Source organism: Lutra lutra, chromosome 16 (assembly GCF_902655055.1).
Source record: "Lutra lutra chromosome 16, mLutLut1.2, whole genome shotgun sequence".
NCBI classification, from domain to species: domain Eukaryota; kingdom Metazoa; phylum Chordata; class Mammalia; order Carnivora; family Mustelidae; genus Lutra; species Lutra lutra.
This window is the reverse complement of record NC_062293.1, coordinates 26,340,690-26,362,613: the sequence shown is the minus strand read 5'-3', so window position 1 is coordinate 26,362,613 and position 21,924 is coordinate 26,340,690. Positions and strand designations below refer to the sequence as shown.

Sequence of the window (21,924 nt, the reverse complement as noted above, 5' to 3'; positions counted from 1 at the left end):
TGCACTGGGTGACTTATGCTCAATAAATGTTAGCTGTCATTTTCTTATTCTCTACTGCAGAGTGCTAGTTTAATTGGGTTGGAACCAACTTCACTGCATGGACCATTTTGTAATTATATGTGGGACATATCATTTGAAGAAGGAATCAATCTTTTGAAGGTTTAGAATTCAACATTTTATAAATTAAAAAAAAACCAAAAAACAAAACCCGAATCGTTTAAAACGAGAATCAATCCGTAGAGTGGACTATTTAGGAGGGGTAGATTCTGCCTTTGCATTTATAACTTTTATTTTTTTATATTGAATAAATAGAATACTATCAAGGCAGTGTAGGGGAGGTTTTTATTTTCTTCATATGAGTGCTCAAGGAAACTTAGATTGTTTTCATCTGAGCTAATCAATTGCATATGATTACTATCCAGTATATAAAAATTCAACTTGGGTTTTTTAAAACCTTTTTGAAAATTTAAGCTTATATCTCTTTAGCCCAACCATCACTTTGTTACTTTAGTTTCATTTTTGTTTTTTTCCTTAAAGTTCTTCTTGATTCCAGAAGAAAACAGTTATTTCTGACTTGCTGACACAAAGACAAAACTGTATTTCTGCAGATATGTTCTTTAAATTGGGGGTAAAGAGAAAATATAAATTTTTTAAAAGATTTTATTTATTAATTTGACAGAGAGAGAGATCACAAGTAGGCAGAGCAGCGGGTGGGGGCGAAGCAGGCTCCCCGCTGAGCAGAGACCGATGTGGGGCTCGATCCCAGGACCCTGAGATCATGACCTGAGCCAAAGGCAGAGGCTTAACCCACTGAGCCACCCAGATGCCCTGAGAAAATATAAATTTAAAATAGAAGATATGTAGGGGCGTCTGGGTGGCTCAGTGGGTTAAGCCTCTGCCTTCGGTTCAGGTGATGATCTCAGGGTCCTGGGATTGAGCCCTGCGCAGGAAGCCTGCTTCCCCCTCTCTCTCTGCCTGCCCCTCTGCCTACTTGTGATCTCTGTCTGTCAAATAAATAAATAAAATCTTAAAAAAAAAAAAGATATGTAAATTTAAAACTTTAAAAAATACCTTCATATACTATATCCCTGTAATTCTACATTAATTTTACTTAGCTTGATAAAATTCTTATTTAGACAATCCTAATTGGGAAACAGCCTGATTAATTCTCTTATGATATTTGATTTGATAGATTTACTTGTCTTTTTTTTTTTTTTAAAGATTTTATTTATTTATTTGACAGAGATCACGTAGGCTGAGAGGCAGGCAGAGAGAGAGAGGGGAGGAAGCAGTCTCCCCACTGAGCAAAGAGCCTTCATCCCAGGACCCTGGGATCATGACCCCAGCAGAAGGCTGAGGCTTTAACCCACTGAGCCACCCAGGCGCCCCAGATTTACTTGTCTTAATTCATGCATCCCTTCACCTTTCTGTTTATTTGAAGTAAACACTTTCAGATTGACGTATTTAATTTTTCTACATACATGCCAAGTAAAATTTTGCCAACAAAAATGTGCTTTTTAAAAATTTTATGTTTGTTCAAAATCTTGTTTCTTTCAATAGTTATGCTTTTAATATGCTACAGTGCATATTTCAAGTTATATTGAAATTGAAATCCATGTTCACACAGCTAAAGTTTAGAAACTTCCATAGCTGTTCCATGCCTTTTAAAGCATTCAAGGAATATTCAAATTTTAAGAATTCAAAGTCCCAAGAAAAGTCGTCAACGTTTTCTTGTCTACTTTTCAAATTTACATTCTTTTAGATTGCTAACATACCTTTTCTTACTCTTTAAAATTTATTTTTTCTTATCCTATCATGTTAGTATCTAGCAGAGGCCTTTTGAATTTATGATTGAAATTTTGAATTTTACATGTTTTATTGTCATGTAAATGTAAAAGTCGAACTGTACATTACCAAAAACTAAATAGGATTATAGAATTTCTTATCAGTTTATATACTTGATATTCTTGAAGCTTTTACCTCCATATTCAGCCTATCTTATGGCTCCTTATCCAAGATTTAAAATCAGCACTCTGATGGGGCACTTGGCTGGCTCAGTCAGTAGAGCATGGGACTCTTTGTCTCAGGGTTGTAAGTTTGAACTCCACGTACATAAAAATAAAATCTTTAAAAGGTAAATAAATAAATAAAAATAAAATCAAAGTGCTCTGATTTTTCATTTTATTTGCTAATAGATGATTACATTAAGTAATGATACCAATAAATTAACAAGCAAATGTAAGAGAAAATATCTTAGCATTCATTCATTCATTCTTTTTTTTTTTTAAGATTTTATTTATGTATTAGAGAGAAGAAGGGTGTGTGTTTGGGGGGGATGCCGGCTGCGGGAGAAAGAGAAGCAGATTCCTGCTGAGCAGGGAGCCCTACATGGGGCTCAATCCCAGGACCCTTAGATCATGACCTGAACCAAAGGCAGACATGAACTGAGCCACCCAGGTGCCCCATATTTTAGCATTCTTTTAACGAAATCTGTAGGTACAGGAAATAAACATCTTAGTATTAAGTTAAATGAAATTACTTAGTTAATTTGAAAGTGATATTTACTGTGAATCCTTTGTAAAATGGGAAAACATCACCACATCTGAGTATGGTTTCTTCTTAAGTTTCATGTTAATTTCTTTATTGTTTCCCATGTTAGTGAATGGATTTCCCTAACGACCTTTTATTTTTATCAGCGGTCTTTTATCACCTCCTTCCCAATGCCTATATCCTAACGTGTGTTATTTATGTCAAAATTATATCTTTTAATAGCATCACATATTGTTGAAAAAAGTTTTTGCTATGCTAAGCATCATGTTGGCTACTTCTTTGGGCACCAGCATCCTTAAATGTAAGCATTTGCATATATTCCTTTGCCGTTTAAAATTTTTTCATCCTTAATATTCCTTTGCATGGAACTGTGGGTAGTCTGATAAGTAAGATATTTCTACAAAAATGTTTCCCTTGTTAAAACAGTTTTTATTTCAGATATTAGCCTTAAAATTTGCATATTTTTTTTCTTTCTTCAAAATAGATGATCCATAATTATATGGAACACTTAGAAAGAACAAAACTTCATCAGCTCTCAGGGAGTGAACAACTAGAATCCACAGCTCATAGTAGAATTAGGTAAGCTTTGTCAAACATTTTGCCTTGAGAAAAATCGAAATAATCTGTTTGTTTCTGTCTCTCCCTGTTCTTTAATCCTGGAACAATAGTTAGGCTGATTCACAAAGCTCTCTCTCAAAAAGCCTGGTTGGAATGCTATAGGAGAGAATAGCATAGAAAAATAGAAACAGCCCTTCACTATTGAAAAGGTAAATCGTGAGCCATGCCGTCTAAGCAGTGTGTCGAGGTATTTTGATTGTTTTGTAATGCTCAATGGAGATTATACTAGGTTTAAATTTTTCTGATATGTGGGGGTGCTGAAAATTGTCATTTCTCCTGTACAATTGGTTTAAAGTCCTTTTTATTACCGAGAGGCCTGTTTGAAAGGGTTAGACTTCTGTCTGATGTAGGAGTGTGAATAAATTATGTAGATCTCCCAAGCTTTGTAGCCAATGAGCTAAGCCAGGACTCTCAGTGGAGAGGAAAGTAGTTAATAGGCGGGCTGTGGCTCTGGATTGCTGCATAAATGCGGGGAGCAGCAGCTCTATGGTTATGAGGTGGGGAGAGCAGGATGACGTCATCGCTTCGGAGCTGCTGCAGGACGGAGTGGAAAGCTGCTGCTGATGGCATTGTTTTTGTGGCAGCAGCTGAATGACAGATCCTCACTACACAGATAGCCCTTTGGCCCCTGTGTAGGCCTCCTGGTTCCGGTGTTTCACCATGCCCGCGCAGCGCCATGAGTCCCGGCTGCATGCTGCTGTTTGTGTTTGGCTTCGTTGGCGGGGCGGTGGTCATTAACTCCGCTGTCTTAGTCTCTCTCTCTGTTTTGCTGCTTGTGCACTTTTCTATTTCTACCGGTGTGCCCGCTCTGACGCAGAACCTACCAAGGATCCTCAGGTACTCTAGTCTCTCTTCGAAGCCCCTGTTTAGTTGGTCTTTCTCACATTTTTAGCTTCACCGGTCTGCTTTGTAACCATTTCTGTTGCAGATTGAAACAATGGAAAATGGCCTGAAGCTAGGATTTTCTCTTCTTATTTGTAGTCATTTCCAGGCCATCACCTAGGGATACGGCTTTGTCTTTGGAAACTACCGACTTAAGAAAAGGATTTTCATATGGTACTTATGCACTAGTACAAGGTCAGTGTGGTTTTGTTTTAGGCAGAGTGTTGAGAGAGTAAAGGGAGAGCAAGAGTAAAACATTGGTCCAAGTTTATACAACCTCTGTGTTTAGCATCTGAGCCTTTGGGGGCCAGTATCTTTTATGCTGAGACTTATAGTCAGGTAGACACAGGCCGTAGGTATTTATTTTGTTCCGTTATCCTTGGACGGACACTTAGGCATCATTTTTGCAATTTTTGATAGTAACTCCCGGGAACTGGCAATTTAAATATTTTCTTTCTTAAAAAAATGTATTTTAAGGTGAAAGGATTTAAACCTTTTAGGGCCAGGAATGCATTTTCCCCCTCATTATTTACACATCAAAGTTGTGAAAGCTTTACAAAGCCTATTCATTATTGTTTTGTCAGATGTTGCCCTTTCTTTGTAGACTTGGGTGACAAATATTCGTGCCTGCTTGTGGGGGTAGTCATTAATCTCTGGAGCTTTGCTGCTGCTCACTCTGCTCACCCTGTAAGAACCGTCTTCTGCATCCTCGATTTCAGGGTTGGGTGTCTTTTGTTTTCCAACTCCTTAAACTAAAGGCATCTGATTTGTTCAGATTTCCGCGTTGTGCCGCGGTTTTAAAGGAAGGTTCATGGTTTGAGCTTTTATTATTTAAATGTTTACTTAAAATCCTCAGTTTGTGGATTTAGATAAATTAAGAGGAATTAAACTAGTAAGTTCCCTCAAGGTGTTCCTTTTATTCATTGGTCGGTTGGTGTTTAACATCAGTTTAAGGCCCAGAAGTCAGATTTCATCTATGATCTAAAATTAGATACTTGGCCATTTATTTTCTTTCCTGATTTTATAAAAATTGAAAGAAATCTTACCACTTTTGTATATTTAATACACAAAAGATTAGTTTATATGTATATTTAGGCTTTTAGGAAATTAAAAAGACCTTAACTCAAGAATATGTAAGATTAAAATAAGACTAATTTGAAAGGGCTGTGTAAGGTTTCGGTCTGTTGGAGATGGCAGTGCTGTGCTGTGCCACGCAGTGCCGTGCGGAGGGGAAGAGGCTTTGGAGCTGGGCCCCGAGGCTAGAAATGCTCTGCCACATGGGAGCTGTAGGACCTTTGGCAAGTCGCTTAAAATCTCTGTACCCAAGTTTCCTCCCCTGATGTCCTTACCCTTTGGATAGTTTTAAAAATCAAGTGTGAGATGATTATTTTTTATTTAATCCATTGCAAGATATTTAGTAAGCCAAACAAGTAAATAATTTGTGGTCATTTGTATATGCACCCCATTTTTAGCAGAACTGTTTTCCAGAACTCTGGCTATTTTACTGATAAAATACTTTATGATTAAATTCAAAAAGTTCCTTGACACAAACTTGCTGATGATGTAATGGAATAAAGATATCAAAGTCTTCAATATTAAGATTAAATTGTCAAGAAATAGGTAGGTTCCAAGGAAAGTACGTGGGCCTTGGAGGGCAACGGGTCTGACTTTGAGCCCCATCTCGGTGAATTACTGGTGCTTAATGTCTCTGAACTTCACTTTTCCTACTCTGAAAACTGGGGAAATAATCCCTATTTCCATATGAAGATTAAATGAGATAATTAAACCATCTTTTGTGCTTGCTACATTGTGAATGTTGAACAATCTTTTTAAAATTTTATTAATGGTTATTTGTTTTAAATGTGTATAGAGCCAAGAAGCTGTTTCAAAACATAATTGGGAATTTATTTATACACAGGTTACATTTAAATAACCAACTAAAAAAATGAATATATGGAACTAAGTTTTTAAAAGAATACAACAAGGATTCTGATAGTTGAAGATGGCTTTGTTTCTAAACAGTGGCAGCCTATTGAAACATATTGAAACCCCCAGGGTTTAAACCTGTTACTTGATGTTTCTCCAAATGTATCCCCATTCTTTGGTTTCTTCTGTGAGTTTCACTGAAGCACTTCATATGTACAGTACTAAACATGTGCACCAACATAATTTAGGACATAAACATTGAACTTTCAGGGTTTTTTTTTTAAAGTAGGATTCTAACTGACTTGGATAATTACATGTCCTCTCTCCCCTCAACTCATGACTTCTTATTAGTAAATAAGGAGAAAAAAACTAGTATGTGGTAATATCGTTTTCAAGCTTTGAAACAGTCTGACCCAGAGCATCAGTCTGGGTGTCTGATAGTCTGATAGTCTCTGAAGAAAAATGCCCTTCCTCTAGAGCAGTTTCTAAATGATTAACACAAGCAGTACAAAGGAGCGTGAATTCTACTGGTATTTTGGATTGTACGCTTAGTTAACAGGAGTGGAAAAGCAAAACTTGGCTCCATAGCAGACTCTTTCATCCGGTAGTTCTATACTTTTTCTTTATTTGATATGTGTGAAAACAAATGTGTTGTCTGTCATTCTTATAGGAAGATAATTCTAATGACTGGCCTGTGTTTTGATTTCTGTTAGCAGTGTGATGGATTTGCATGAAATCTGTATTATCTTCTTGCTTGTCTTTGCTTTTTGGGTTAGAGAGCTTTCCATTAAACTATCCCATTAAATTCATACCGTTTTTGCTTAAGTTATTCAGATATGTTAAAAAATAAAAAGCCATTTAGTAGTTCTTAGATCTTTATATTATTGGTTCTCAAAATACGCCCCCCCCCCCCGCCCCAAATTGAGGGATAAACATCAGACAACAACTTTTTATTTTGTCAAGTATGGACGTTAAAACAAAATCTGCTTTCTAGTCATTGTCATCATCATTTGATGAAAGAAAGAGATTTAAAATCAAAGTAGCAGAAAAGATGTAGGAAAAGGTCCATCCATCATTCTCAGGAAAGAACAGGTTTTGTGATATATGGAAATGTTTATGTGTACAATATGGCCTATATCATCCAATAAGGATATAATAATGTCTCTTCACTATGAACTTAGGAAAACTTTATTGATGAGCCAGCCTTAAGGAATTATTGGTCTAAACAGATTAGCTGAGTAGTTACTTTACTTTTTGTCATTTGCTTGTTCTGGAAGCTCATAGACACAAACTTATATTTATATGTTTTTAAAGTCTAGCCTTTTACTGTGCAGCCTACCTGCATTTAAATTTTCCTAAATCAAATAGGTAAAGTACCCAAGTGTAAAGAAATGATGAATAATTAGCTAATAGGGAAAAGTCCTGTTTTATTTCCTTGTGTATGCACACCTTTAACCAGACGCAATCTCTCAATCCTTTCCCTTCACCCAATCTTTAAGAAGGAGTTCTGACAGTTTTACTAATTACTAATGTAATTAGGAATGGGAGAGCATATCCTTTGTGTTAAGTGAAGGCCAATTTCAAGAGACTTAAGTTTCTTGTTATAAAAATGAGCTTTCAGAATAAAGGACTTATTTAGCAAAACTGAATATTTTCACACTTTCCCCCCCCCCACGTTTATTTATAATCTCAGTGTTTCTGTTCTAATTTATATTCTCACCAGTAGAGGTATGTGTTCCAGGAGGCTCCAAACCTTTAGTGTCTTCTTTTTTTTTTTTTTGGCCAGTTTCTACTTTTTTGGATTAATGACCCAGGACAAGCTCTTCCTAGGCTGGTTGCCACCCTCTAAAAAGCCCTTTTTTATTTGTAATCTAGGTATCACCAAAGGATATATTTCTTGTTGAAATTCTGTTAGTATTAAAATTGTAACTCTTTTTGTTCATTGAAATTTCCCACAAAACATTGGAAACCTTACAGTCTTTTGTAGAATTTTGGGGCCGCCTTGTTTGGAAAAACTAACAATGGTGTTCTCACATGAACTGTGATTGAAAGGAAGGCATGTATTGGTTCTGTAGAAAAGCTTTCCTGCTGTTAAGGATTAAAACTCTTGGAGTTTATTTTACCACTTAATCAGTAGTCCTGATTTGAATTATCCATCGATTTTCTGTTAGGCAGAAAAGGTGTACCCCGAAGAGGCTTGGGCAAATAATGAGGTATTGGTTTGAGGATTTGGGATGTGTAGAAGCAAGGGTGGGATTCACTTCCAAAGGAGGAGGTTGCCAGTATTCCTAGGGCTAATGTAAGCATGAGTGAAAATTTAGTAGCTTTTGTCCCTGTGAAACCAGACCAGAGACTGCTCCCTAAGGGAAGAACTCATCAGTAACTTGCAAGATTTCCTAAACTATTAGTTTACTACTTTTCCTAGTTAATTTCTTGGGGCTAATTTGAACTTCTGAGAGTATCCTTTTTCTTTGGTAAGTGTACTTGTCTAGATAGGCAGATGTTATTTTTTAAGCGTAATTATTCTAAAACAGTGACATCCCAGGCTTATTACTTATAGTCATGATGAACAGAAATTAAAAAGGAATGAATGAATGCTTAATTTTTTTCTCCCCTCTCCAATAGAAAAGAACGTCCTATATCATTAGGGATTTTCCCATTACCTGCTGGAGACGGATTGCTTACACCTGACACTCAGAAAGGTGGTGAGACCCCTGGATCAGAGCAATGGAAATTTCAGGAATTAAGTCAACCTCGTTCTCATACTAGCCTGAAGGTAAGCTTCATGCTGCTGAAATCTTCAATTTACATTGTATAAACTTTCGTATCCAAATTGAAGTACTAGATAGCTAAAACATAGTAAAATGAAAGTTTGTATACATGTTATGGAAAACTATGCCTTTTATTTATCTTTTGCCTTTCTTTTAAATTGGAAATGAGTTCTTCCCAAAGAGTTGTGTTTTTACTATTCTTTTTCAAGTTATATAGGAAAACAAAGTCAAACATTTTTATATCTTGATTAATATACTAATAACATTAATTACCAGAATTTCTATTTGATATTTATTTGGTCATACAAGTTTTAAGTGGGATAACTAGTGAATGTAATAATGTTTTTTAGAATTTAAAATCATTGGTACCAGAAATCCTTGGCTCACTGTTGGAAGCTTCACAATTTAGTAAGGCTTCGTTTTTTTTTTGTTTTTTTTTTAAACGTGATTTTCTTTTTTCCCCTCAAACCTCTTCATAAAGCAATATCCAAAAGTATTGTGTTTAGGTAAAAAGGCCTAGGGTTAGTTCATTATATATTATATTTTTGACTAAGAACATACCATCAAATATAAGTATAATTAATAATATACTCTAAGAGGGAAGATATACTAATAGTTTAAAAAGTATTTAAAGTTGGGGCACCTGGCTGGCTCAGAAGAGCGTGCAGCTCTTGGTCTTGGGGTCTTAAGTTTGAGCCCCATGATGGGAGTGTAGAGATTACATTATACATACACATATATATGTATACATACATAAACTTAAAAAAGTTAAAATTATATTCTATATCTTATAAAGTCGATTTTTGTAAAGAGAATATTGATTATAAAAGAATCTTGTTGTATTATAACATCTATCATAAAACAGGCCACTTCTAATGAATACAAATAAATTACATCTTATCTCCTTTTCTTCCTTTCTTTTTTTCCAAAGTACTTATTATGGTCTAAGCGCTTAAAGATAGCCCTTCTACTTTTAAAATACTAAGTCATTTACTTAATTACTTTGTCTCTTTCTCTCCATTCAGAAAGTAATGTCCATGTGGTTTATTTACTGCTGTAGCAGTTAGTCGTGGCCACTCAGAAGGTGTTTGTTGAATGAATTAGTTTTAGATGTTAGGAAGACTTTTTTGGGACAATATAAATGGTCTGTCAGCCCTAGTAGGTAGATGCATTTTGAATCATTTCACTGCCTTTTGAAATGTGCTCAAAACAGTAAGCAATCAATAAATATTTGATAGCTTTTCTCCCACTGAAAAGTATTTTTTTTTAATTTTTATTTATTTATTTGACACAGAGAGAGATCACTAATAGGCAGAGAGGCAGGCAGAGAGAGAGGGCGAAGCAGGCTCCCTGCTGAGCAGAGAACCCTATGCTATGAGGGGCTTGATTCCAGGACCCCGGGATCATGACCTGAGCCTAAGGCAGAGGCTTTAACCCACTGAGCCACCCAGGCGCCCCCTGAAAAGTTGTTTTTTTTTTTAAAGATTTTATTTATTTATTTGACAGAGAGAGAGAGAGAGAGATCACAAGTAGGCAGAGAGGCAGGCAGAGAGAGAGGAGGAAGCAGGCTCCCCGCTGAGCAGAGAGCCTGATGCGGGTCTCCATCCCAGGACCCTGAGATCATGACCCGAGCCGAAGGCAGAGGCTTCAACCCACTGAGCCACCTAGGTGCCCCCTGAAAAGTATTTTTAACAGTAAGACTGACCTCCCCCTTTCCCCCGCTCTTTTCTTTGTTGCTCAGTTTATGAGAAGCTAATCATGCAGCTGGCTGCTCAGTATCAGTCCCCAGTGATGCTGCTAGGAAATGCTCTAATTCTTTACTCCTCCTGCCACACTGGCTTCTTTTTAAAAACCTGCCTTTAGGTTTACTAGGTCTTCCAAAACACCCATCCCTCAATTCGCCTACTTGCCATATCCCTTTCCCAAAACAAAATTAAGTAGGAGGGATATTTTTAGTACATCAAAAATGTATACCATATGGTAACTATATTTTAATTATATTCCAAAAAGGAACTTTAAAGAGAAGATTATTATAATTCTCTTGTTGCTTTAATCCAGCAACATGCTGTGACAGAACTTTATTGAAAGTTATAAACTGATTAACAGATTGTTAGTATGCACTTAAGCCCGAGAGGTTTTATTTGTATCCTCTTTAGAGATATGAAGACAAGTATTTCCCAGAGAGTTTCTAGAATAAAATCCTCTCTCTCTCTCTTTCTCTACTCCGATCACGGAGCCACTAAATGAGATAAAGGCTCAACAACTATGAATTCCTAGGAGCGGAGTGGTGCATAACAAAACAGCAAAAGTCAGATTTATAAAGTATGTCTAATAATTAGGACATACTTTAATATTTACCTGGCCTCTTGTTATAAATCAGACATCTTTCTCTAACTTTATGAAAGGCTAGGAGTTGGGTTTAAGAGTTCACTTATAAAAAGAAAAAAAAAAAGAGTTCACTTATGGACCATGTCTCTTATACCCACTGGTCTTGGTGTCCTTGTGTGATAGGAAGTGGGCTAGTCTGATTTAAAGTTTTCTACAACTTCCATTTCTCTGAGAATTTTGGGGATGACCTAGCTGTATTTAGGGCATGCTTTGCCTTTGTTATGAAAAAATTGAAGGTGAGAATTATAATTAAGATTAATTTTACTAGCACATTTTCCTGTGAGGTAAGGTTAAGGTGAAATGTTCTGTGAGAAAACCATATGATGGGGATATAACCTTTAAGGAAACAGAACTACGGGAAGCTTTGTGCCAGAAGAGTGGCAATAGAGGGGATTTGCCAATGATTGTAATGTTATGGTCCTTCTTTGTTGCTGTATTGCAAATTTCTCAATGTGAGAGAATTGTAGCCTATAAGGTATTGTATCTTCAGGTACTGGAAAATCTTCCAGGAATGATGCATCTAGAAAGGTGTTCGCATAAAAAGAAGTGTTCATACATACTGTGCCTCCCTGTATCATATTCTTCTGGGAGAGATTAACAAATAAATAAAGCAATAGATTTAAAATATTGAGATGTACTGCTGTGTGTGTGTGCATGCATGCACGTGTGTGTGTGATGTACTGTTTCAAAAAAGCAAGATAAGGGGCGAGAGTAAGTAGGGTGGAATGCTTGCTTTAGGGTGGCAAAAAGGAAGGCTTCTTGGACAAGGTGATATGCACCCTGACACGAGGGATGTACAAGTGCATGGAAAGGCCCTGTGGCAGGGGCAGACTGGAATGTTTGAGAAATGGTTGTTTTCACCCATTCTCTCCTTTGAGACTTTCAGTCTTAACTACTGTGCTGACATGCCTTTTGTCAGGTTTACCCTCTAAATATACTTGGAAATTCTCATTCCCACCCTGCCTTGTAGCATCATTTGACACATTTGAATACTTTCTGCTTCTTGAAATGCTCTCTTCATTTTGCCCCCAGGACACCGCATCCCCTTATGGGTCCTGGACTTCTTCAGTTGGAGTTCCCCAGAGCTTTAAGCTTCTCTCTACATAATCCGGGTAGCTCAGGTCTGCAAATGCCCTCCATATATTGGTCACCAATTTGAATCTCCGACCCTGACGCTTTTCCTGAACTCTATGCTGCTGAATCCATTTGCATTCTTTTATAGTTTTCCCACATATATATTTATGTCCTGCTTAGGTCACCACTAGTAGAAATAACCTTCTTTGATGGCTAATCAAAATGCCACAGCTTACACGAAGCCTCATCTGACACCCCATTAACGGCCCTCAGATCTAGTTTAGAGATCAGTAGAAAGCAGAAGAGTTTATATTGCATCATTAGCAGAGATGTCTTACTGGGGGTACCTCTAGTGAAATAGGTAAAAAGCAACTTGTGTTGAGTCACCCCTGTGGTTCTGTCTAAAATGTATTATAAAAGTGCTAAAGGTGGAGGAGCCTGGGTGGCTCAGTGGATTAAGTCTCTATCTTCGGCTTGGGTCATGATCTCAGAGTCCTGGGATCGAGCCCTGCCTCAGGCTCCCTGCTCAACAGGGAGCCTGCCTCTTTGCCTACTTGTGATCTCTCTATCATAAATAAATAAAATCTTTGGGGAAAAAAAAGTGCTAAAAGTGGGAATGAGCAAAAAACATTAAGGTAGGATTGTTCATCCAACTGAATTATATTCACAAATAAGAGGCAAAGAAGGAAGGAATTGGAGAAGAAAAGGCCAAGAATAACCTGAGACAGTCCTGAAGAAGAACAATAAGAAAAAGAACTTGCCCTGCTAAATATTAAAGGTTACTATAAAGCTGTAATTACTTACATGTTGTAGTATTGCATTATCTGCCCTTCCTCTTTCCTTTCTGCACAGTTCAGCCCAGAAGCTGGTTGGTAGGGCAAAGCAAGGTTAAGTATCCATAGGGTGAAGTGGGGTGGGGATGGGGCAGGTATATATAACCTGAGCAAGGTCAGGAGTATATCCATCTAGGGATAGGCTGGTGTAGAGTCAGGGCCCCAGCAGTTGAAGGACATCCATGCAAAGGGGCAGCCTGGGTGTTAGATCTTAATCAGGGTGATGAGGGTTTTACATCTTAATCAGGGTGATGAGGGCTTCCCCAAGGAAAGGCAGTCCAGGCATACGGTGTGGGAGCTTGAGCAGATGAGGAGGGGAGCATCCACAGAGTGGGAATGGGGGAGCAACCTGGAATGGAGAAGCAGAAGATGTACAGAGAAAGAAGAGCATTGGCCGGAAGTGGCAGAGAAGAGAGACCATAAAAGACTCTGGCCTCAGATATTCAAAGGACCAGAGAATTTGAGAACGGAAGCCGTTGTTAGCAGGGTCATCTGGTATGGATAAGTCAAGTACGATGAGGATTGAATTTGTCAATTTGTAGGTATAGGTTTGTGTGGTTTAAGTTGCAGGACCAGTAACAGGAGTGAACATGAATCATAAAAGGAGGAACGAGAAAGTGTTAGGACTCAAGACAGGTGGTTGTAATGGGAAGAGGGAAAAGGGTAACTTGAGTCAGGAGAGTGGTAGAAATGCTACTCTTAGAATGGGAGACTCTGGGTTGTTTTGTGTGCTTTCAAGAGTCTAGTAGAAAGAGAAATTGAAAATAAGGGAGTGAAGGACAACTTTAGTTGAGTGAAGGACAACTTTAGTAGATCCCTCCCTCCATAGGATCTACTAAAGTCTACTTTGTTGATGGGACACCTCAGTTTTTCCTAGTTCTTTGCTATTATAAACAATGCCGTATTGAATTATACATAATTATATACTTGTATTTATGATTCCCGTAAGTGGGATTGCTGAATCAAAATGTGTATTTAAGATTTTGATGGATATGCCAAATTGCCTGCCAAAACCCATTTGTCCTTTCACCCAGCGATGTTCAAATTCTTTATCGCTTTACACGTTTAGAGTTCAGATGGCCCTTCCTTGTGTCCAGATATGGAAAGAGAATGACGTGTTTTAGGTATCATTTTAAGAATCCTGTACATAGAATTTTCATGCTGTTTTCCAGATCTTGGTTGGTATCAATTTGCCAGTGATTTCACAGATGCCATCTAGTTTCTTTCTTTCTTTTTTTTTTTAAGATTTTATTTATTTATTTATTTGACAGAGATCACAAGTAGGTGCCGGGGGTGGGCTGGGGGGAGCAGGTTCCCCGCCGAGCAGAGAGCCCGATGCAGGGCTCGATCCCAGGACTCTGGGATCATGACCTGAGCCAAAGGCAGATGCTTAACCCATTGAGCCACCCAGGTGCCCCGACCATCTAGTTTCACATATACACACATAGATGTGTGTACACCTGTATGTGTTTACGTACCTATGCATGCCTAAAGATGGATGTGTGAGTGGCTACATATTGGATATATACTCCCTCAAAATATTTTCTTCTTTGAAGTGTCTCCTTCAAAGGTGATTGTTAGTAGAATGTGACTTTTAGAACTGAGAAAAATAATTTCAAATAAAAAGCAATTGGATGGATGCCTACTTGTCAGAATTTTAAGAGTTCTTCTAAAACCATATGACTTGAAATACTTGAGTAGAAGGCTGTGAGAAGCTCTTGTCAGCAGGGTTTGGTATGTAAAGCCAGTGGTCAATGTGTGCTGCATTCTTCAGGGGATGTGCTTAGCATACAGAACAGGAAATGGCTAAACAGAGCCAGCATTCTTGTTCAGAAGAATTTTCCATCCTCCTCCATTTGTGGCTAACAATTTAGTTCCTATTTCTTTAGTTTTTCCAAACTTGGATTTCTATAGTAGTGGAAACTTACTCTTGTTTCTTTTGTGATTAAGATTCCTATTATAAAATGTGTAACTAAACATTTCTAAAACATTAGAGCTCTCAGTTTTTTAACTTTCTTTTGAAATATTTTAGACTTTAAGAAAAGTTTCAAAAACAGTGCAGAGTTCCTTTGTACTCATCACCCATCATCAGCAAGTGTTAACTACCATAGTGTACACCATTATTAAAACTAAGACAGTTGACATTGGTACAATATTATTAGCTAAACTGTAGGCTTATATTTGGGTTTTATGAGTTTTTCCTATTACTGTCTTCTGTTCCAGGATCCAGTCCAGGATCCCACATTGCACTGAGCTTTGTCTTCTCGGTTTCTTCCAACATGCGACAGTTCTTCAGTCTTGATCTTGGGGCACAAGGAGCATTGGCTAATTATATTGTAAAATGCCCCACAGATTGACCTTCTCCAATGATTTCTCATGACTAGATTGAGATCATATATTTTTGACAAGAAGCAATATGCCTTCGTGGTGGTTATTAACCTTGACGGCTTGGTTTAGCTGGTGTGTGCTAGATTTCTCTGCTGTAGTTACTATTTTTCCCCTTATAATTAATAAGGATCTTGGGGGTGGGGTGCCTGGGTGGCGCATTGGTTAAGCCTCTGACTCTTGGTTTTGGCCTAGGTCGTGATCTCAGGGTTGTGAGTTTGAGCCCCACAGCTGGCTCTGCACTCAGCAGGGAGTCTGCTTGATATTCTCTTATTTTCTCTCTCCCTCTGCCCTTCCCCCTTGCTCTTGTGCATGCATGTGCACACTCTCTCTCTCTAAATTAATAATTTTTTTTAAAGTATCTTGGTAGATACACTTCGAGAATGTGCGAATATCGTGTTTTTCTTCAAACTTTTATCCACTTATTTTAGTATCCGTGACTGGATCTTAACAGTTATTACTGTGATGTTCCAATGGTTATTTTCTATTTTCTTCGTGGAATTCTTCTGTAAATGTGAGGCCTTCCTCCAGCCCTTCTTTCCTTTCTTCTTTTTTTGTTTGAACTCATGGACATTGATTTTATTCTGTAGGTTATACACACATGGATGTGTGTGCACTTGTATGTGTTTATGCACCTGCGCATGCCTGAAGATGGATCTGTGTATGAGTGGCTACAGATTGGATATATACTCCCTCAAAATATTTTTCTTCTTTGAAGGGTCTCCTACAAAGGCAATTGTTAATAGAATGTGACTGTCAATTTTTTTCCAGCTTTGGAATCAGGAGCTTTTTCAGGTAGACTTATGTATCTTTTCAACATACCCCATACTTTTTTGAGTACTTTCCTGGCACCTTAAGATGCTCCAGGCTCTTAGTGTTTTCTGTGTCCCAGCCCTACAGTCTGTCGCTGCTCCCGGGAGCCTTGGTTCTTGTATTTAGGAACCAATATCTAGGCACTAAATATGCTTGTTGCTTGAAATGTGATTGTTTCTAGGCTCTTTCTTTGATGTTTATGTTGTGGTTTTCCATTCATTTATATTGTGTATTATGTCCTTTTGGATTTTTGTATTTGTGTTTAGAATAGGATAAAATAAAAATAGAATTTTAAGAAAAATGGATTGTATGTTTTAATATTTCATGATTTTGCTTGTGACAAAGGATAACGATTTTCTTCTGTAACTTCAATTTTTATTTGTAAACTTTACTGCTCACATATATCCTCATTTGATAAGTTCAGGAACCATCCACAGCTCTGGGTTGGGGTTTGAAGAGAGAAATGGTTGCAAGTATACTCCTTTTAATTTTTTAGTATTTTCTCCCTATTTATTTATTCACTTGTTCATTCATTCCTTCATCTTTGTTGAAGTATAATTGACAAAATTGTAAGATATAGGGGACTGGAACCAGATCTTTCTTAGTGGGTGTTTAAAGTGAGATTTTTTTTTTCTTTTTGACATATTTACTGGGTTGTGTGTTGCCTGTGGTTGTGTGTGATGCTAATGTTTGTTGAGAACATAAATTGGTAAGTATCTAAATAATACTATTTTAAAATGATGGTTTTTAAAGCTATGTTTCAAAGGTGGCTTCTTTTGAAGTAATTGACAACATAAGCATTTATTATATTCTTATTGATATTAAATATTTAAACAAGCTTTTAAAATAGGAAAAATAACTTTAATAATTACCTGTTGAAAACAAATTACCTTCTTTTTGCCTTATATAATATTTATTGAGTGCCCACTATGCCAGATACTAGAAGTGATATTGTAAGTGTTCTCAGAGTCCATATATTTTATAAAACAGGATAACATTTTTTTTTAAAGATTTTATTTATTTATTTGACAGAGACCACAAGTAGGCAGGGAGGCAGGCAGAGAGAGAGAGGAGGAAGCAGGCTCCCTGCTGAGCAGAGAGCCCCATGCCGGGTTCCATCCCAGGACCCTGGGATCATGACCTGAGCCGAAGGCAGAGGCTTTAACCCACTGAGCCACCCAGGTGCCCCCAGGATAACATTTTTAAATGTTAATGCAGTTTCCCAATTTTAAATAATATTAAACAATCTAGACCAAAAATAAAGTTTCTCCAACTCTAAATTCCACTACTTTCCCCCAGGCATTATGAGTAGTTGGTGTATCTATCCTTCAGACCTTTTTCTTTTACATATGCACATAGATAATACACACTCATAATATCTTTGTAAGATAAATGCAGTATGCTTTAAGTATTTTCCTACTGCTTGCTTTTTGTTTTTCATGAAAAAATGTGTGTTTGCGGTCTTTCCATTTCTATAGAGAGAGCGAGCAACCCAATCCCCCCACCAGCTTTTGATAAATTGAATAGTTGAGAAGGGTTAAAGATGATGATAACCCAGAAGCAGAGATCATATAAACAAACCTTGAGAGGCGGTCTGATTTCTATAAAGTGAATCATGCCTTGCTTATCTGTGGCTTTTTGAGAGAATTAACAGAGAGCCCACAGCCATATTTTAATCTTTCAAGAAGACTTTGATGAGTTTCCAGACCAAGAATATTTAGAGCTTCTGGTTGCTTTGTGTTTTAAGAGAAACATTTGTCTCAGGGCGCCTGGGTGGCTCAGGTCGTCATCCCAGTGTCCTGGAATGGAGCCCTGTATCAGACTCCCTGCTCAACAGGGAGCCCGTTTCTCCCTCTCCCTCTGGTGCTCCCCCTGCTTGTGCATGGACTGAGTCTCTCTCTCTCTCACAAATAAATAACTAAAGTATTTAAAAAGGGCGGGGGGCACCTGGGTGGCTCAGTTGGTTAAGCATCTGCCTTCCGCTCAGGTCATGATCCCAGGGTCCTGGGATGGAGCCCTCCATCGGGCTCCCTGCTCGTCAGGAAGCCTGCTTCTCCCTCTCCTGCTCCCGCTGCTTGTGTTCCCTCTCTCTGTCTCTCTCTCTGTGTCAAATAAATAAATAAAATCTTAAAAAAAAAAAAAAAAAAGACATGTGGCCCCTGAACCATATCTCTTAAACTAGAGGGTTGAAGGAGATGTTTTTATCTTATTTCGTGTGTGTGTCTTGTACTTTCTTAAAAACTTAAAGTCTGTTAATTAACATATAATGTATTATTAGTTTCAGAGGTAGAGGTCAGTGATTCATCAGTCTTACATAATACCCAGTGCTTATTATATCCCATGTCCTCCTTAAAGTCCATCACCCAGTTACCCCATCCTCCACCTTCTCCCCTCTAGTAATTCTGTTTGTTTCCTATGATTAAGAGTCTCTTGTTTGTCTCTCTCTCTGATTTCGTCTTACTTTATTTTTCCCTCCTTTCCCCCATACTCCTCTATTTTGTTTCTTAAATTCCACATACAAGTGAAACCATATGGTAATTTGTCTTTCTCTGACTTAACCTCACTTAGCATAATACCCTCTAGTTGCATCCACATCATTCCAAATGACAAGATTTCATTTTTTGTTGGCTAAGAGTATACCATTGTGTGTGTGTGTGTGTGTGTGTGTCTATATATAGATAGATATCTATCTATATATAGACACACACACACACACACACACACACCACACATCTTCTCTATTCATTCATCTGGTGTTGGACATCTGGGCTCTTTCCATAGTTTGGCTATTGTGGACATTGCTGCTATAAACATTCGGGTGCAGGTGCCCCTTCGGATCACTACAGTTGTATCTTTAGTGTAAATACCCAGTAGTGCGATTGCTGGGTCATAGCGTAGCTCTGTTTTCAACTTTTTGAGGAGCTTGAAGGAGATATTTTTTATTTTTTATTTTTTATTTTTTTAAAGATTTTTATTTATTTATTTATTTGACAGAGAGATCACAAGCAGGCAGAGAGGCAGGCAGAGAGAGAGGAGGAAGCAGGCTCCCTGCTGAGCAGAGAGCCCGATGCGGGGCTCGATCCCAGGACCCTGAGATCATGACCTGAGCCGAAGGCAGCGGCTTAACCCACTGAGCCACCCAGGCACCCCTGAAGGAGATATTTTTAAGCCAAATCAAAACAAACCCCCCAAACCCTCACTTTAACATAGTAGATTACAAAGATCTTATTATCCTGAGAGCTAGAGCAAGCCAAAGATAACTTAGAAATATGCTAACACCTAGTAAATACAGGATCTTGTTTTCTCTTGTATATGCTTTCTTTCTTCCCAGGTCAGCAGTAGTCCTGAACCACTGAAGGCTGTAGAACAGGAGGTGAGAATGGTGTTTCAACTCACCGTACAAAAAGTATAGAAACTCCACTAACTATTGGTTACATATTCAGCTGCTATTATTAAGACATCTAGTGCTCAGTTTGAAAGACTACTGATGTTTTTCACTGAAATACAAGAGAAACATTGTTTCTGTGGTGGTTGCTAGTTCTTTACTGTAACCTGTAAATTACTCCTCCCCTAAAGACAGCATTTTAAAATAAAGGAGAGGGGGGTGCCTCTCGGTCAGTTGGTCATGATCCCTGGGTCTTGGAATGGAGCCCCATGTCGGGCTTCATGCTCAGTGGGGAGTCTGCTTCTCCCTTTCCCTCTGCCTGTTGCTCCCCCTGCTTGTGCACATGCATGCTCTCTCTCTCTGTCAAATAAATAAAATCTTTAACAATAAAATAAAGGAGAGAAAATATAAGTAAATCCTATGAAAATTCAGCCTGTTTCCATCTATCCACCTTTAGGTAGGGGACACACAAATACCCTTGCACAAATTTGCACAAATACCTTCCTCAGGACATAATGTATATAACTTGTATGTATCCTGGAGACAGCCCCAGTGTGTCATTATACTGTAGGCTGTCTCCCTGGTTGAACAGATTTCTTAAGCTTCAGTCAGGGCACTGTTTAGCTTTAGTCAGCAAACATCTGTTGTGAGCCTTCTTCATGTCAGGCTTGATACCCTGGGCATTAGGGATATAAAAACAAGGCTTTTTCCCCACTCACTGTGGGTTAGGTCCCCTACCCATCCAGGTCCATGGAAACTCTTAGCTGATTTGTGACAGTGAAAGTGTCCCCTTTCTTCAAAAATACCCTCCGGGTTAGGAAATTCATACCTCTCCTTTAATAATCAGAATTTTCTCAAACCTACAGTATAATTAACATCTAGATTTATTTCATCTAATTGTGTCTAGAATTGGGGTTCTTAGTGTTTCTTTGGGTCACAAAGTCCTTTAGGAATCAACTTATGAAACTTTCCAGAAAATATATGTACACATAGAATTTTGTGGTTCTGTTATGCCATAGAGTTGTAAATCAAAAGAGCTTGACCACTGCTTTAGACATTTTACTTTTACTTGTGGGGAAAGAAATATAAACATAAAAATTAAAATAAAAGGTGCTAAATGTTAGAGTGGGGATGCATGGGGCTGGTTTTTGTAATTTTGTCTTTTCTTTCATTAGGCCTAAATCTTTGAATCATAAAAAACAGGCTTATGTAATAGAGTTGCTTGCCCCTTTATTTAGCTTATTTCAAGTGAAGGCAGGCAGGCTACTTAGGAAAACTCTACACTGGAGCCTTTCTTTACTTCTGTCAAGATTTTATTGATCAAGAGAGAGTGTGCTAATGCAGGAGTGAGAGGAGGGGCAAAGGGAGAAGGAGAGAGAATCACAAGCAGACCCCTGAGTGTGGAGCCCAATGTGGGGCTCGATCTCACAACTCCAGAGATACATGACCTGAGCTGAAACCAAGAGACAGATGCTAAACCGACTAAGCCACCTCAAGGCCCCACTCCCCCCATTTCTAAGTTGTCCCTACATAATTTCTTTTTTAGTTAAACTTATGGTCTCTCAGAACATAAATAGTTACAGGATGCTGACCAACACATGACATAAATATTCTGTGCAGGACTGAGCACATGAGGGAGGCATTTGATGAATGGAAAAACTGAAAATATTTTGTAAAGGCTTATAGACTTTTAGCCTCATATTTAAAGCCAGTAAGAAAATGGCACAAAGGCCAGATAGCTTTCACTAGTATCTCAAGTGAAGCTAAAAGTAATGACACCTATTTTCTTTTTTGTATGTAGTAAGTACATACAGAATAAAATTTACCATCTTTCTTTTCTTTTTTACTCTTATTTATTTGAGAGAAAGAGAGAGCATGAGCAGGAGGAGGGGTGGAGGGAGACAGAGAAGCTGGCTCCCCGTTGAGCGGGGATTTTGGGGGTGAGGGGACTCAATCCCAGGACTCTGGGTCCATGACCTGAGCCAAAGGCAGATACTTTTTTTTTTTTTTTTAAGATTTTATTTATTTGTCAGAGAGAGTGAGCACAGGCAGACAGAGAGGCAGGCAGAGGGAGAAGCAGGCTCCCTGCTGAGCAAGGAGCCCGATGTGGGACTCCATCCCAGGACCCTGGGATCATGACCTGAGCTGAAGGCAGCCGCTTAACCAACTGAGCCACTCAGGCGTCCCCCAAGGCAGATACTTAACCGACTGAGCCACCCAGGTGCCCCAAGAATTTTCTGTTATTTTGCACTTGGTATCTTACAAGCTTACTGTTGAGACTAAAAGTGATATACTTTAT

General features: G+C 38.2%; 1 protein-coding gene across 8 annotated transcripts in view; it reads left to right on the top strand.

Moving 5' to 3' along the window:
- The window catches only part of SPAG9 (sperm associated antigen 9), a 141,307-nt gene that overhangs the window by 60,718 nt on the left and 58,665 nt on the right, over nt 1-21,924 (top strand). For 5 of the 8 annotated variants that reach the window (XM_047706158.1, XM_047706156.1, XM_047706157.1 and 2 more), the window contains 2 exons: nt 3,035-3,129; nt 8,602-8,752. In XM_047706158.1, the coding sequence (XP_047562114.1) occupies nt 3,035-3,129; nt 8,602-8,752 (246 nt within the window). Of the gene's footprint in view, nt 1-3,034; nt 3,130-3,698; nt 4,006-8,601; nt 8,753-21,924 lie in introns of those variants that run through there. The other 3 variants (XM_047706159.1, XM_047706160.1, XM_047706161.1) reach the window with 3 other exon arrangements.